At 47.6% G+C, this 12,218-nt stretch overlaps 1 protein-coding gene across 3 annotated transcripts in view; it reads left to right on the top strand.

Annotated features, from left to right (window-relative positions):
• The first annotated feature begins 9,616 nt into the window (after positions 1-9,616).
• The window catches only part of AGAP1 (ArfGAP with GTPase domain, ankyrin repeat and PH domain 1), a 308,125-nt gene continuing 305,523 nt past the window's right edge, over positions 9,617-12,218 (top strand). The window contains exon 1 of one of the 3 annotated variants that reach the window (XM_014261324.2): positions 9,617-10,120. In XM_014261324.2, coding sequence (XP_014116799.1) covers positions 9,958-10,120 — 163 coding nt within the window. In that variant the 5' untranslated portion in view covers positions 9,617-9,957. The remainder of the gene's footprint in view (positions 10,121-12,218) is intronic. The other 2 variants (XM_005532757.3, XM_005532756.3) reach the window with 2 other exon arrangements.

The following is a 12,218-nucleotide window of genomic DNA, read 5'->3' as shown; positions in this document are numbered from 1 at the left end:
TAGAGAAAAGATTGGATCCTTCCCTCTGCTTGGAACAGCCCATTTACTCCCACCTTGCAGAACTCAAGGCAACTGTAACCTACTGAGGCCACTGATCCTTAAGTGCACCCAGCCCAGGCAGAACTTGGACTCCTGTCCCCCAAAGGTGGGGTCTGGGGCCATGAAATAATTTTTTTTCCATCCATGCAAGTTATTCAGAATGGCATCAGAAAACCAAGTTTACAGGCAGGACTGGTACATCCTTGGAGTATGTTCTTAACTGAACTCACAAGTCTATTTGGATGTGAGAGCCATGAAGGAAAGCAATGGAATGCAATTTAGCTTGGCATTCAGAACCAGCATCCTGAAGCCCCTTTGATTGAGGTTTCACCTCTGTTAATTCCAAGTGACCACAGCCTGCACCCACAGGATTTATACCATTCCTAAAAAACAGTAACATTTATATCTTCTAGGGATACATGATACTTCTAACCAAAGTATTAGCTTCCAATTAAACCTGTTTCCCTCAAAGAACAAAACATGAAGATGACATTAGCTTTTGAGACTTCTGCCAAGTATTTCATGTTAGATAAATATTCGCCATCCAGATTTCATGTTTTGCAAGGCAACAGCAGTTCCAAGCCTGTTTTGCATGCATAGCTCCAGCAGATGTGCACATGTGTTTGTCAGCTGTACTAGGAATGATATTTCTATCCTGTTTTCCAGGCTGAGACACAGAACCACTGCTGCAATAGTTTATCTCAGCTTTCAGAGTACTCTACCCCAGGTTCCATATTATCTTAACACTACAGGACTCCCAAAATTAGCCAGGGACTATTTAAAAGTCTGCTACACCTTTTTAAAATCAAGTAGTGAAGAGATAAAACACAAATAAGCATTTACAGTTCTCAAGACAGTACACCTGCAGTGCTGCTACTGGAGACTGCAGCAGAATTTTTTCCAGCAGCTTTATTAAATTTTATGATGGTTGATTTGACTTTAAACGTTTCTGGTGCAACCAGGACTCTTCCGTCTTGTCTGGAGCAGTGAGGAGTCTGCAGTGGTAGCTTTAAATACTTCCCACACTGGTCATCAAAATTCAGCTGAGGGCCCACGGATAACGAGGCAGTCGAACTTGCAACAGCTTGGCTGATTGAACAGGAGCGAGTAAGAATCCATGCCATACTTTCATCTTACTCCATCCAGCTTACTCTTGGGAAAACTAGTGCCAAACTCCCCTGGTTTTTGACCCCGAGACCTGGGTCAATAGCAGACTCTTGCATTCTGTATTGAACTGAGGCCAAAGGGCAGGGACATGCCTCCATCCCAGTTCCCTGCCTGCAAAACTCAGCTCCATCATGCCTGTACTTTCCTCAAGTCGCTTGAGTTCAAGGAGACCTAAGTCTACATTTTATCTTGCATTTCAAAGTAGTGACACAAGCTGAAACTGTAGACAAAGCTGAGGCTAAGCTTTGAGGCGTTTCAGCTTTGAAAGCAAAGCATTCCGCACTGCAGATCTGAGATGCTTCCGCTGCCTCAGGAACACTTTCAGGGACACTGGAGCTGTCCTAAAAGTAAGAACTTTGCTTTCTTTGAAGAGTGTTGCAACTCAGCCTTTAAACACTTTAAATGAAGTGTTCTGCTTAAAATACCCAAGGCCTCTTTTGAAAGCTACTGAACCACGCTTGACCTCTCTTTTTAACACTGTCCACCTTCAGATGTGGGCCAAGGGACCAGCTTGTCCCGCTCCAGGTGTCAGGAAAGCTGTAACAAATAACTCAAGGGCAGCAGAAGGGATGTAAGCGCCTCTACAAAGCAGAGGAAATGTTTTTCCACCAGACAAAATACATCTGAGCCCATACATCTGAGTCCTGGCACCGATCTGCAGCTGATTATTTTGGGGGGAAAAAAAAAAAATCTGTATTAATCTTTGGTAACAGAAGGCTCCAAAATCTCATCCTCCAGCTTGCTTCAATGGTTGCACATGAGCTAATGAGCCTCAAGAATACTGCTGAGGGGCTAGGACTGGATGTAAAAAGAAATTAAGTGATGAGTATTGAAGAGGGGGATATAAATTATGCAGGGAAGGATTCACTGTAACTTCCAGTCACTTGCATCCATGTGAAGAAGAGCTCTTCACCCAAAGATTTACACAAAGGATTTCTGGCCTTTGCTGGAAATTATGTGGATTGAATTGGTCTGCAGTGATATCCAATGTATACCTCAGGCTGAGCACCTTGAGTAGGAGCAGCCTACCCTCCCCAAACCTCTGCATTTCAGAAAACCCTTCCCCACTGGCCAGGGCAGGTACCCAGCAGCTCCCAGGCTGAGCTCTGTACCAGCTCCTGGCCTTAGCTCCACATTTCTCAGTGAGCTGGAAGCAAGTGCAGCTGACACAGTTCAGGGCCGGGAAATCCCAAAGGAACCATCACAGGAACTGCAATGCCAAAACGAGGTTCCTTTACAATTCACACAAGTCAGTAGCTAAGCACATGAATACTGGCTCAAACCTCTTTTTTTGTTTTTGTTTTTAAATAAGGCAGTGACATCAATAGGTTTTACAGCAGTCTCCTGCTCTCTCTGCTGAAGAAGTGTGATTTAGGTACCCTTAGTTCAACCAAAAGTTGTCTCTTGGTCAGGCAGTTAGTGCTAAAAATTCTCCCTGTCTCTAATAATTGCTGAACGGTCTCCAGAAGTCTCATGGCGTTCAAATTATTATTGGGCATCAAGTTTCAACTCATTATACTTGTTCTCAAATTCTTCTTTTTGTTGCAAGTGGATGGAAAGTTACACTGGAATGAAAAATCACACCCAGCTTAATAAAAACAATTCCAAGTTTCATTTTACGCTGTGATAACGGGTCTGCAATGGGTACACAGGGAAGAGGTTTTCCAGCTCAGTCTGTACTTGGAAGCAAGAAATTGATGAGCAGGGTCCCATGGTGCTCTCGTGCTATGAAATATAAGTCTGGGCACTATAAGAAGATTGTTCAAAGCTTAGAATCCCAGAGAACATGTTTTTTTATGTTAATGTTATGATACATAGCTGGTGCAGGGCTTTTGAACTGCAATTAATTACTGCAGAGGGAATAGCTGGGCTTTAGCAGCTGGGAACATTTCCAGGACTCCACCATTAAGCCCAGTTTATGAACAGAACTAGGTCAGACAAACCTGGTCAAACCATAAGCAAAATGGGATGGTGGAAGTGTGCCAGGAGCCCTTCCTTGTCTCCAGACAAAGAGCCCATGGGGTTTTATTACATTTTTATGAGGAAGCTGCAGCTACAGGAAGGGGGCATACAAGGTGATGCATACAAGCCGTGAGTAGGAGAGCCTTTCCAGGGAATTCTTGCCGGGATCTGTGCACAGCCCGCACTGCAGCGCAGCCCTGCCTCTGCCACGCTCCTTGAGCTGTGTGAGTGTGTGAGCTGTTATCAGCGAGCTGTTAAGCAGCTCAAAGAACTGACACAGACACAGCAAATCCCCCCAGTTTCTATGGTGACCGTATCCTGGATGCCAGCCCTTTGGAGACCCCCTTCTGACACCACAGTGCTCAGGAATACTGTCCACTGGGGCGAGAGGCTGGCTGGGCTGCAAGTCATCCCTGGGGGGAGCGCCTGATGTGGGAAGGCTGAAAGGCTGGGCTTACTGCACCAGATAAATCTCACTGATTTTGAAGTTAAAAGTTCCAAGGAAAGACAAATTCAGGTGATGCCAGTGTCAAATACACACCCAAATAAACACATTCAGTAGAAAACCCTGTAAAATTCAGTAGTAAGAAGCAGCAGGGCTGTGCTCCAAGTGTTGCTTGCAGGGACCCCATAACCATTCTGCATAGGCACTGAAGTGAACAATTCTACACAGCCACCATCTTTCCCACAGAATTTGGTGTTGGTGACAGCTCTCTTCTTGGACAGGCTGCCTGTTGCATAGCTCCAGCCTATTATTCTCCTCCCCATGGCCAGCAGGACCAGGGCAGGGCCCATCCCCTGGGCTGGCACTGCTCAGGACCCTTGAAGGCTGAGGCCAGTTCTGGGTCACAGCCAATGGGACACTGAGGGGCTGAAGAATATCCAGGAAAGAGTCTGGAGCATCAGGAGGGGCTGAGGGAGCTGGGAAAGGGGCTGGAGAAAAGGAGGCTCAGGGGGCCCTTGTGGCTCTGCACAACTCCCTGCCAGGAGGGGACAGCGAGGGGGGTCAGGCTCTGCTCCCAGGGAACAGGGACAGGAGGAGAGGGAATGGCCTCAGGCTGGGCCAGGGGAGGCTCAGGTTGGACACCAAGAGGAATTTCTCCATGGAAAGGGGGGTCAGGTATTGAAGGGGCTGCCCAGGCAGGTAGTGGAGTCCCTGTCACTGGAGGTGTTCAAGGATTGCCTGGATGTGGCACTCAGTGTGCTGGGCTGGGGACAGTCAAAGGTTGGACCTGGTGATCTTGGAGGTCTTTTCCAATTGAAATGATTCTGGGATTCTAAGAAGCTACAGTCTGCTGCTGGCTGTTTTTGTGATGTCTGCTCTTGTGCAGAAGTCTCAAGGGCAAAAAGAACTGGATTTCTCATCTGAAATGTAGGGAAATACCATGACCAGCCCCGACTACCATCCTCAGCTTTGTTTTCATGCTCTTTTTGCATCTCTTCACTGATCAGTAATGGCTCACACTCCTCTTAACACCTAAGAAAATGTTTTGTTTTCTTACCAGATGAATGATTTCAAGTTTCTATTTAAGCTGTGCAATCTGTCACCAGAAATCTGCATTTCAGGGAGTGCTGGATTAGCCAGTTGGCCAATGTCATGCTCTTAAAATAAGTCATATGGGACCTTCACCAGCAAGGGTTTTGCCAGACCTACTTGTTTTGAGTTTACTGTATCAATTTATTATCCTGTTTCTTCATTCCTTACTGCTGGATGTCCCAGCATTATGCACAGAACATGCTATTAAACATTAAGGCAACTGTTCTAAAAGTTGAGCTTGAACTAATCTAGAGTGACCTCTCCCATGGTTTTCCTGCATTAAATCAATAGCCTGTGTATGAAAGTTCCAAGGCAACAACTGAGCCTACAATATTCCATAACTTTTCAAGCCCTGTCAGCATGCCACAGCTGAAGTGAGACCTAAGCTTAACATGGAATTATGTGGCGAATCAAATATTGATTCTCCATCAAGGAAGTGACAACAGCAACAAGCTTAGAGACACTTTCAGTGTAATCATATTTAGCCATGATAAGAGCTCAGTAAAGTGCTGAGTGTCTTGGAGCTGGCATATGAAGCTGTCACTGGATTTGCTCTGCTATAAAATTCAGGATGTTAGCTGAGGCCTGACTCAGGGGTACCAATTGAACAATTATTTTTTTTATTGTGTATGAGTTGGGTTTTTGCTGCAATGAAGCTGTCTAAGCCTTGGTTAGCTCAGGTAGAGGTTAGGACCTAAAACCTGCTTTGTGTGAAGAAGCCATTTATTTTCACTGAAAACACCTTAAATATAGAGCACACACCATCATCAGCCTGATCAAAGCTGCAGCACAGCTCCAGATCTGAACAATGACTTTGGTTTAACAGAAGTAGCAATTGTACAAATCTGTAAATGTTGTAAATGGCTTTACAGTGAAAGTTCGATCAACAAGGAGCCAAAACTTGGGCAGTTTAAAAGATGGTTCATTTTAACATTTCAGAAAGTATCAGGTTAGTGGAAATCCAAGGCCCTGGGGCTAGAATTGAGAAGTGACTCTCAGATTCCTTTCCCCATATGGTGAACACACACAATTATTGCTAGTTCCCTGTTCTGCAGCTCCGTGCTGGTATGTGGCTCACTTCTGATTAGCAGGATAAATTGACCTTGCAGCAGGGATTTGATCTGTGTTCCCACCTCCAGAAAAGCAGGTTGCTTTTGCCATCCCACCTTTTTTTCAGGCAGATTGGGTACAGAACAGCATTTTCCCAGCTCTGACAGAAGCACTGGGGAAGAATGAGCTACAGCTCCGACAGCCGCTTGTTGTTGCTACTCCATAATTAGTATTGTTTGAACTAGTTGGCATTTCTCCTGGAACAGATTTCACACTCCCTGAATGAGGTTAATTCATTAGTTACATTTGTTTCAAAGCCTCTTGAGCAATCTAATCACTCTGTAATAGTAACTGACTGACCCAAATATTACCCAGTAAAATAACAGAATTTCATCCCAATTTGTTAGGAGAACAAGCTTAACCTATTTCAGTTTTTATATTCACTGAAAAGTATGGTGAAGATAATTCAGGAAAACTTGATGTTTCCATATCTGTTTTGCATATGGGTTTGATTTCTTTATAGCCTTTATAGTCTTTATAGCAATATGAGTATTAGTAGGCACAAAGATGCATCTTTAACATCTCCTGCATCTTCTGTGTTTTTCCAGACACTCCCTGCCTATTAAACAAAAACTGCTCACACCAACAGCAATCCCAGGAACAGCCAGGCTTTAAGATTGTTAACAGACACAGAAACAGTCCCAGTCAAGCGAAATGCTGCTTACAACCATCAGCTAATGTTTCTCTTAGAACTTCTCCTGGATGGTGCAGGAGTCCTTATGTTCTCGGTTTTTTCAGTTAATCCCTTTCCTGTTAGGTCTACAAACAAGTCCCTGTGTCAAGCTGTCTGTGATGTTTAATTTATGTTAAATTCAGGCACGGATCAGAATAGGATGCTTTAACACTTTTCAAACTTTTTCCCCCTCCAATCAACATTTCAGCTACTGAATTAGTAACTAAAAGCTAGTGCTGCCTAATTCCCATTTCAGCAGCCAGGAAAGCTCCTCCACATCCCAACAAAGCATTAGGGGAAGGTACAGGCAGGGTTTAAATGAAATTCCATGAGAGTTTTCCATTTCCAAGACCTGTGCTTAAACATCACCTTAATGTCTCGTGAACCCTGCCTGCGACATCTCTGTGGAACTTTTGTGTAGTCATATTTCCATTAAAGTGTACATGGCAGGCTCAGTTCCAAAAGCAAAATGTCATTGTCCCTATGCCTTGAGTCCAAGTGCATCAATTGTGACTCCCCAAAATTCTTTCCTACACTTTCTGTAGTGTTTGGTGGACAGAGTGGGAATAGCACAAAGTGGGTAAGCCCTGTCATGTGACAGGAGATAGAACTGTTTGAGATGGTGATTCAGTGCTCCTTTCCAGTTACTGATACCTCCAGAAATAAGGCACCAAGAGCAGGAGGAAACCATCCAGACTGGCTTTCTGTAGGCAGGGCAGTGAGTGGATTTGCCAGATGGGGAGGAGGAGGAAGCCAGCACAGATGGAACTTTGTTAGAGACCTAAGCACAGAACCAGCTGCGTGGGAGAGCGGGGGGAAGCTTCACCCCTGGCAAGCTTTCACCCTCAGAAAGGAAAACCAGTGCCAGAAGGGTAGCCCACACTGGGACCACTCTGTCTGCTTTACTTACAGCCCATCAGCCTCTCCATGCCTGTAAAATTGTCTGATCCCCAGATGAGCACGTTCATCTTGCCTTTGACAAAACCAGACCCCAAAAAAACTGTGAAGTGCCCATGTTACCCCTGCCCCCAGACCAAAGAAAAACAAACCTAAATACCTTACTGCTCACCGCAGAGCTGCCCAAGTCATTCTCTGCCAGCTCACATTAAAGGCTGGTGGAACACTGTGGATGCCAGACCCTCCAGAACAGAGTTTGAGAGCAAAGAGAGGAATCCAGCATCTCTCTGTGCACCACTAGCAGCATTTCAGGCCAATCTCAGCTGCAAGCACAAGCAAAATACCACTTATTGTTAAGGTCTTCTTAAAGGAGAGATCTGTGTAAGCTGAAACAGTAGCTTATATTTTGTTGTGATTTTACAAAGCTTACACAAAATTTATTCTGTAGTAAAAAAATCAGGGTAGCAAAGGCTTCACGGGAGGACTACAGATGAAAATATTACATTACATTACATTATTTTACAGGCTTTACATTAACATAGGGTTTTAACGCTTCAATTATTTGTGTGCAGTAGTTGCATTAATTTACAGCTACATTTACTCTGGGAGTTGTTTTCCATGAATTTTAGAGCTGGAAGAACACAAAGCATATGGCAGCAGTGGAAACAACCAGCCCCACACACAGCAGAGGCTGTTGCCTGACTCTTGGCTCTGCTGCTTGTTTTGGCATTTTCTGAAACACAAGTAATGTGAGGTAGTGCCTCTGCTCCAGATCAGGATAGAGGGAGGAAAAGGGAGAATTATTGCTTTCATCCAGATTTCTACATGCATTTAACTTATTCAAACAGTTTAAGGTAAATGAAAGCAAAATTCCTCTTACATTTAACAAATTTTTATCAGCATCATTAATGTCCTGCGTGTCACTCTCTAGTAGAAAGAGGGACTGTATTCTTCCTGCCTTTTAATTTTTTTTTTCTTTATGCACTCAAGAATTTCCTCCTAGGATTAGAAAATAAAAAAGAGAAAGCTCATAAAAATGATACCAATTCCTGCTGAGAAAGAAGAGAGAAGATGATACAGGTATCTATGACCATATCCTCCTAAACTGTTCAAACGAGCAGAAGACAATTCCTGCAGCAGACAACCAGTGCTGAGGAAGCTTCAGTCCCAGCAGCATTCAAAACCTCAATCTCATATCACAGCTTGAATTGTCACCTCTATAGTTTTTATGTTTTTTTTAGTGTCATCACATCAAGAGTGGTTTGAGTTGGAAGGGACTTAAAGCTCACCTCATTTCATCCCTAGGCCAGAGCTCTACACCCAAATAAAGACATTTTGGGGGGAAAAGTATCAAAATTACTCTGTTTCTGTGGTATATATCAGTAGAATGGATGGATAGAGTTTTCCTGAGGCTATTCTATACCATGTCGTCCTTATGCTGTTTCCTATATCAAAGTTTGCTCCATGTTTCACAGCTTTGGAGCTTAAAGCCATAGAATATTGATCCTAAAAATGGATTAATTGAGGTCAGTGGCTGACAGCGCACAGCTGGCTTACAACCGATATTGTAAATAACCCCGTTTATGCAATGCCAACAGTGCTTCATTACTCCACGAGATAAGTATTTCTGACATGTCATATAATTATGGGATGGTTTCAGCTGGAAGGAACCTTAAGGATCATCCAATTCCACCCCCTGCCATGGCAGGGACACCTTCCACTATCCCAGGTTGCTCCAAGACCTGTCCAACCTGGCCTGGAACACTTCCAGGGATGGGGCTGCCATTCCAGGAGTGAATGGCGCACTTTGGGCACAAATCCACTTTCATCACCCTCAGGGCTCCAGCCGCGGAGGGCCGCGGGGGTCGGACTCACGGTGAGGGGCTTCGTCACCTGCGGAGTGAGCGCTGCCGGGCGTTCGTGGGGCGAGCCCCGCGTCCCCAGAGCGGGGCGGGGGCGACGGGCGGCTCCGGAGCGGCTCGGGTGTCTGAGGGGACGGGGAGCGACACAGCCCCGACCCTCCCTCAACGCCTCCCTTCGGGACTACATTTCCCAGCGTGCCCGAGGGTGGGGCAGTGCGGGGCCTGCGCGGTGACGTTATCTGGAGGGGCGTGGCCTGCGCCAGCGTGAAGCGGGGCAAGCAGAGAAGGACGCGGGGCGAGCGCGAGGGAGGGCGCGAGGCCCCGGCCATTGGCTGCCGCGGGGGCGCGCGCGTGCGGGGGGGGCCCCCAACCATTGGCTGAACGGCTGTGTGCGCGCGCCGGTGGTGGGGGGGCGGCGGCGGCGGCGGCAGGACTGGGGCCGGGAGCCGTGAGGGGCTGAAGAGGCGGCGGGACCGCGACCGGGAGTGCGGGTCCATCCTCCCTCACTCCATGGGGCCGGGGGCGGCCCTGCCCCGCCCCGCTGCCGCCGTCGTGAAGTGACAGCGCGCTGCGAGGCCAAGGCGCTGCTGCCGGCCCGGCACGGGGCGTGGGGGGTGTCCGGTGAGTGAGGCGCCGGCGGCGGCCCGGGCTTGCCCCCGCCGCCGCCCGGGGGTCTCAGCGTGAAGGGGCCGGAGCGGAGCGGCCGCGCCATGAACTACCAGCAGCAGCTGGCGAACTCGGCAGCCATCCGGGCCGAGATCCAGCGCTTCGAGTCGGTGCACCCCAACATCTACTCCATCTACGAGCTGCTGGAGCGTGTGGAGGAGCCCGTGCTGCAGAACCAGATTCGCGAGCATGTCATCGCCATCGAAGGTGAGACGGCGGCCCCGGCACGGTGGGGAGAGGGAGCGAGCGGCGGAGGGTGCCCCAAAACTTCCCCCAGCCCATGGCCCTGTGCTTCCCTAAAAAAACTCTCCCAGCTCATGGCCTTGTGCTCCCCTCAAAGCCTCCCTAGCCCATGGCCCTGAGTCCCGCAAACCTCCCCCAGCCCACGGCTCTGCTCCCCCGTACCAAAGGTCCGCCAGTCCTGTTCTCCGTCTCAAGCCTGCCCCAGCGCATGGCTGTGTTCATCCGTCCCCAAACCTCCCCCAGACCACGGCTCTGTTCTTTACCCCTCCTTCCGTGGTTCCCTTGCTTCCCCCCCCGTAAATAGCCCTGTCTCTGCCGCCCCGCCTCCTTCATGGCCCTACTCCCCCTCATCTCCCCCAGCCCATGGTCCTGCTCCCCCCTGCCCATTTCCCTCCTTCTCCCCCAGCCTCTTGCAGTGCACCCCCCGTGCCCCCCAGCCCATGGCCCGCGGGTCCTTGGGAGCAGCCGCCTCCCCGCTCCGGGCTGCCTGCCCTTCCTCCACCCCTCGTGGCTGGCGTTTTCAGGGAGCCGGAGGTGTTCCGGCTTGGTCCCCATCATTTCCTCGGCGCTGAATGCCCCGGGTGGCCCTTCAGTTGGGATTTGTGGGGTTTAGAAGTTCTTTTGCTACTCGTCCGCTGCTGCTGTGCGGGAGAGCAGCGGGCTCCTTCGGACTGGGGTACGGTGGGAAGGATGATGCTCGTTTTGCCTGCAGAAGGGTTCGGGAAAATGAAATTTTCTTCGGCGCTCCCTGCAGCATGTGATGGAGACAGTGTGGGCTCTGGTTTGGTGGTGTGAGGTGGGTAAACAAGATGTGCAGCTGGGTTATGGAGCGGTATCGGTCTGTACCGTAGTGTAGAAACAGGTCGGGAGGCAAGATGGAGATAACAGCCCTGTAAGCTTAGATTTATGTGCATCTGTTCCCGCAGGAGCACTACAGAGGCTTCAGCTGCTTAGAATGCACAAAATAGGGAAGGAAAGCACCAGCATAAAGAAGTCTGCAGATATTTTTCCTTAACTGTTGGTGGAGTTGAACAGAGCGAAGAGTATTTGCTAGGAATATGTATTTTGTGGAGAAATTTGCAACCTGTTTTGCATGATAACTTGCTGAGCTTCACGTCATGTGCTTTTTCAACTGGAGTATCCTGTCGCTATTTTGGATGGGATTCAGGGTAGCAGAGTGTGATGTAGAGCTGCTGAAACAGAGCTGCCTAAAACCATTTTGTGTTGGTGGCCTAGCTGGTCTTTAAATGATGTGTAATCAAAAAGTCTGGATGGAAAAGCTGCTACTGAGATTGTTGCCTGAAAGATTTATTTGTGTGCTTCTTGAGGAGTGGAGCTTGAATAGACAGACATCATGGTTCTTGCAATTAACATTTTGGGTTTAGTGTGTTGTGTGGTGAGGCAGGGAGGCTGGCAGTACTTGTCACTTATTACAGAGCAGTCCCTAACTCAGTATCCACGTCTGACCAAGTGTGTGGTAGAGATTTGTGTATATTCTGTTTTATTAGTTACTACTGAGGTTATGCTGTTCGGCTGTCCCCTCCTGGGGGTACTTTGTCTTTTCTTTCCTCTGATGAGGAGATTAAAATTTGTGAATATATCTGGTGGGAAGACTCTGGCACAAGCACCGTCCCTTTCTCTGTGCTGCTGCTGTTTGGATTTCTGTGTGATAGACGATGCCTTCAGCAGAGCATTTTTTCAAGTGGTAATTAATGCTTGTTTATGTGGTATAACTGTGTTTCTGAATAAGATACTTGGGTGCTAGTTGATGTGCCAAGCTCGTGTGGAAGTGGGAGGAGGATGTGAAGCGCTGGATGTAGTTATCTCCTTAGCACGTGACTTGTGTTAGTCTTTTCATGTATTAATGATTTCTGTTACCTAACTGTGGCTCAGCTCATTTGTCAATCACAAAGACTTGAAAACCAAAATAGCAGTCTAAAAACATGTTTCAAGAGCTGAGAGGATGAGTAAAACCTTCACAGATAATTTGCTAACTTCTATTGGACACTGAGTCATGAGAACAGTAGCTCTGATTGATGGGAACGATTTATCTAGAAAAGGA

The sequence above is a fragment of the Pseudopodoces humilis genome, chromosome 8 (assembly GCF_049639895.1).
Source record: "Pseudopodoces humilis isolate 2021_Gansu_Grassland_sample_001 chromosome 8, ASM4963989v1, whole genome shotgun sequence".
In the NCBI taxonomy this organism is placed as follows: Eukaryota; Metazoa; Chordata; class Aves; order Passeriformes; family Paridae; genus Pseudopodoces; species Pseudopodoces humilis.
The sequence above is the reverse complement of the archived record's forward strand: the minus strand, read 5'-3'. Positions and strand labels throughout refer to the sequence as shown.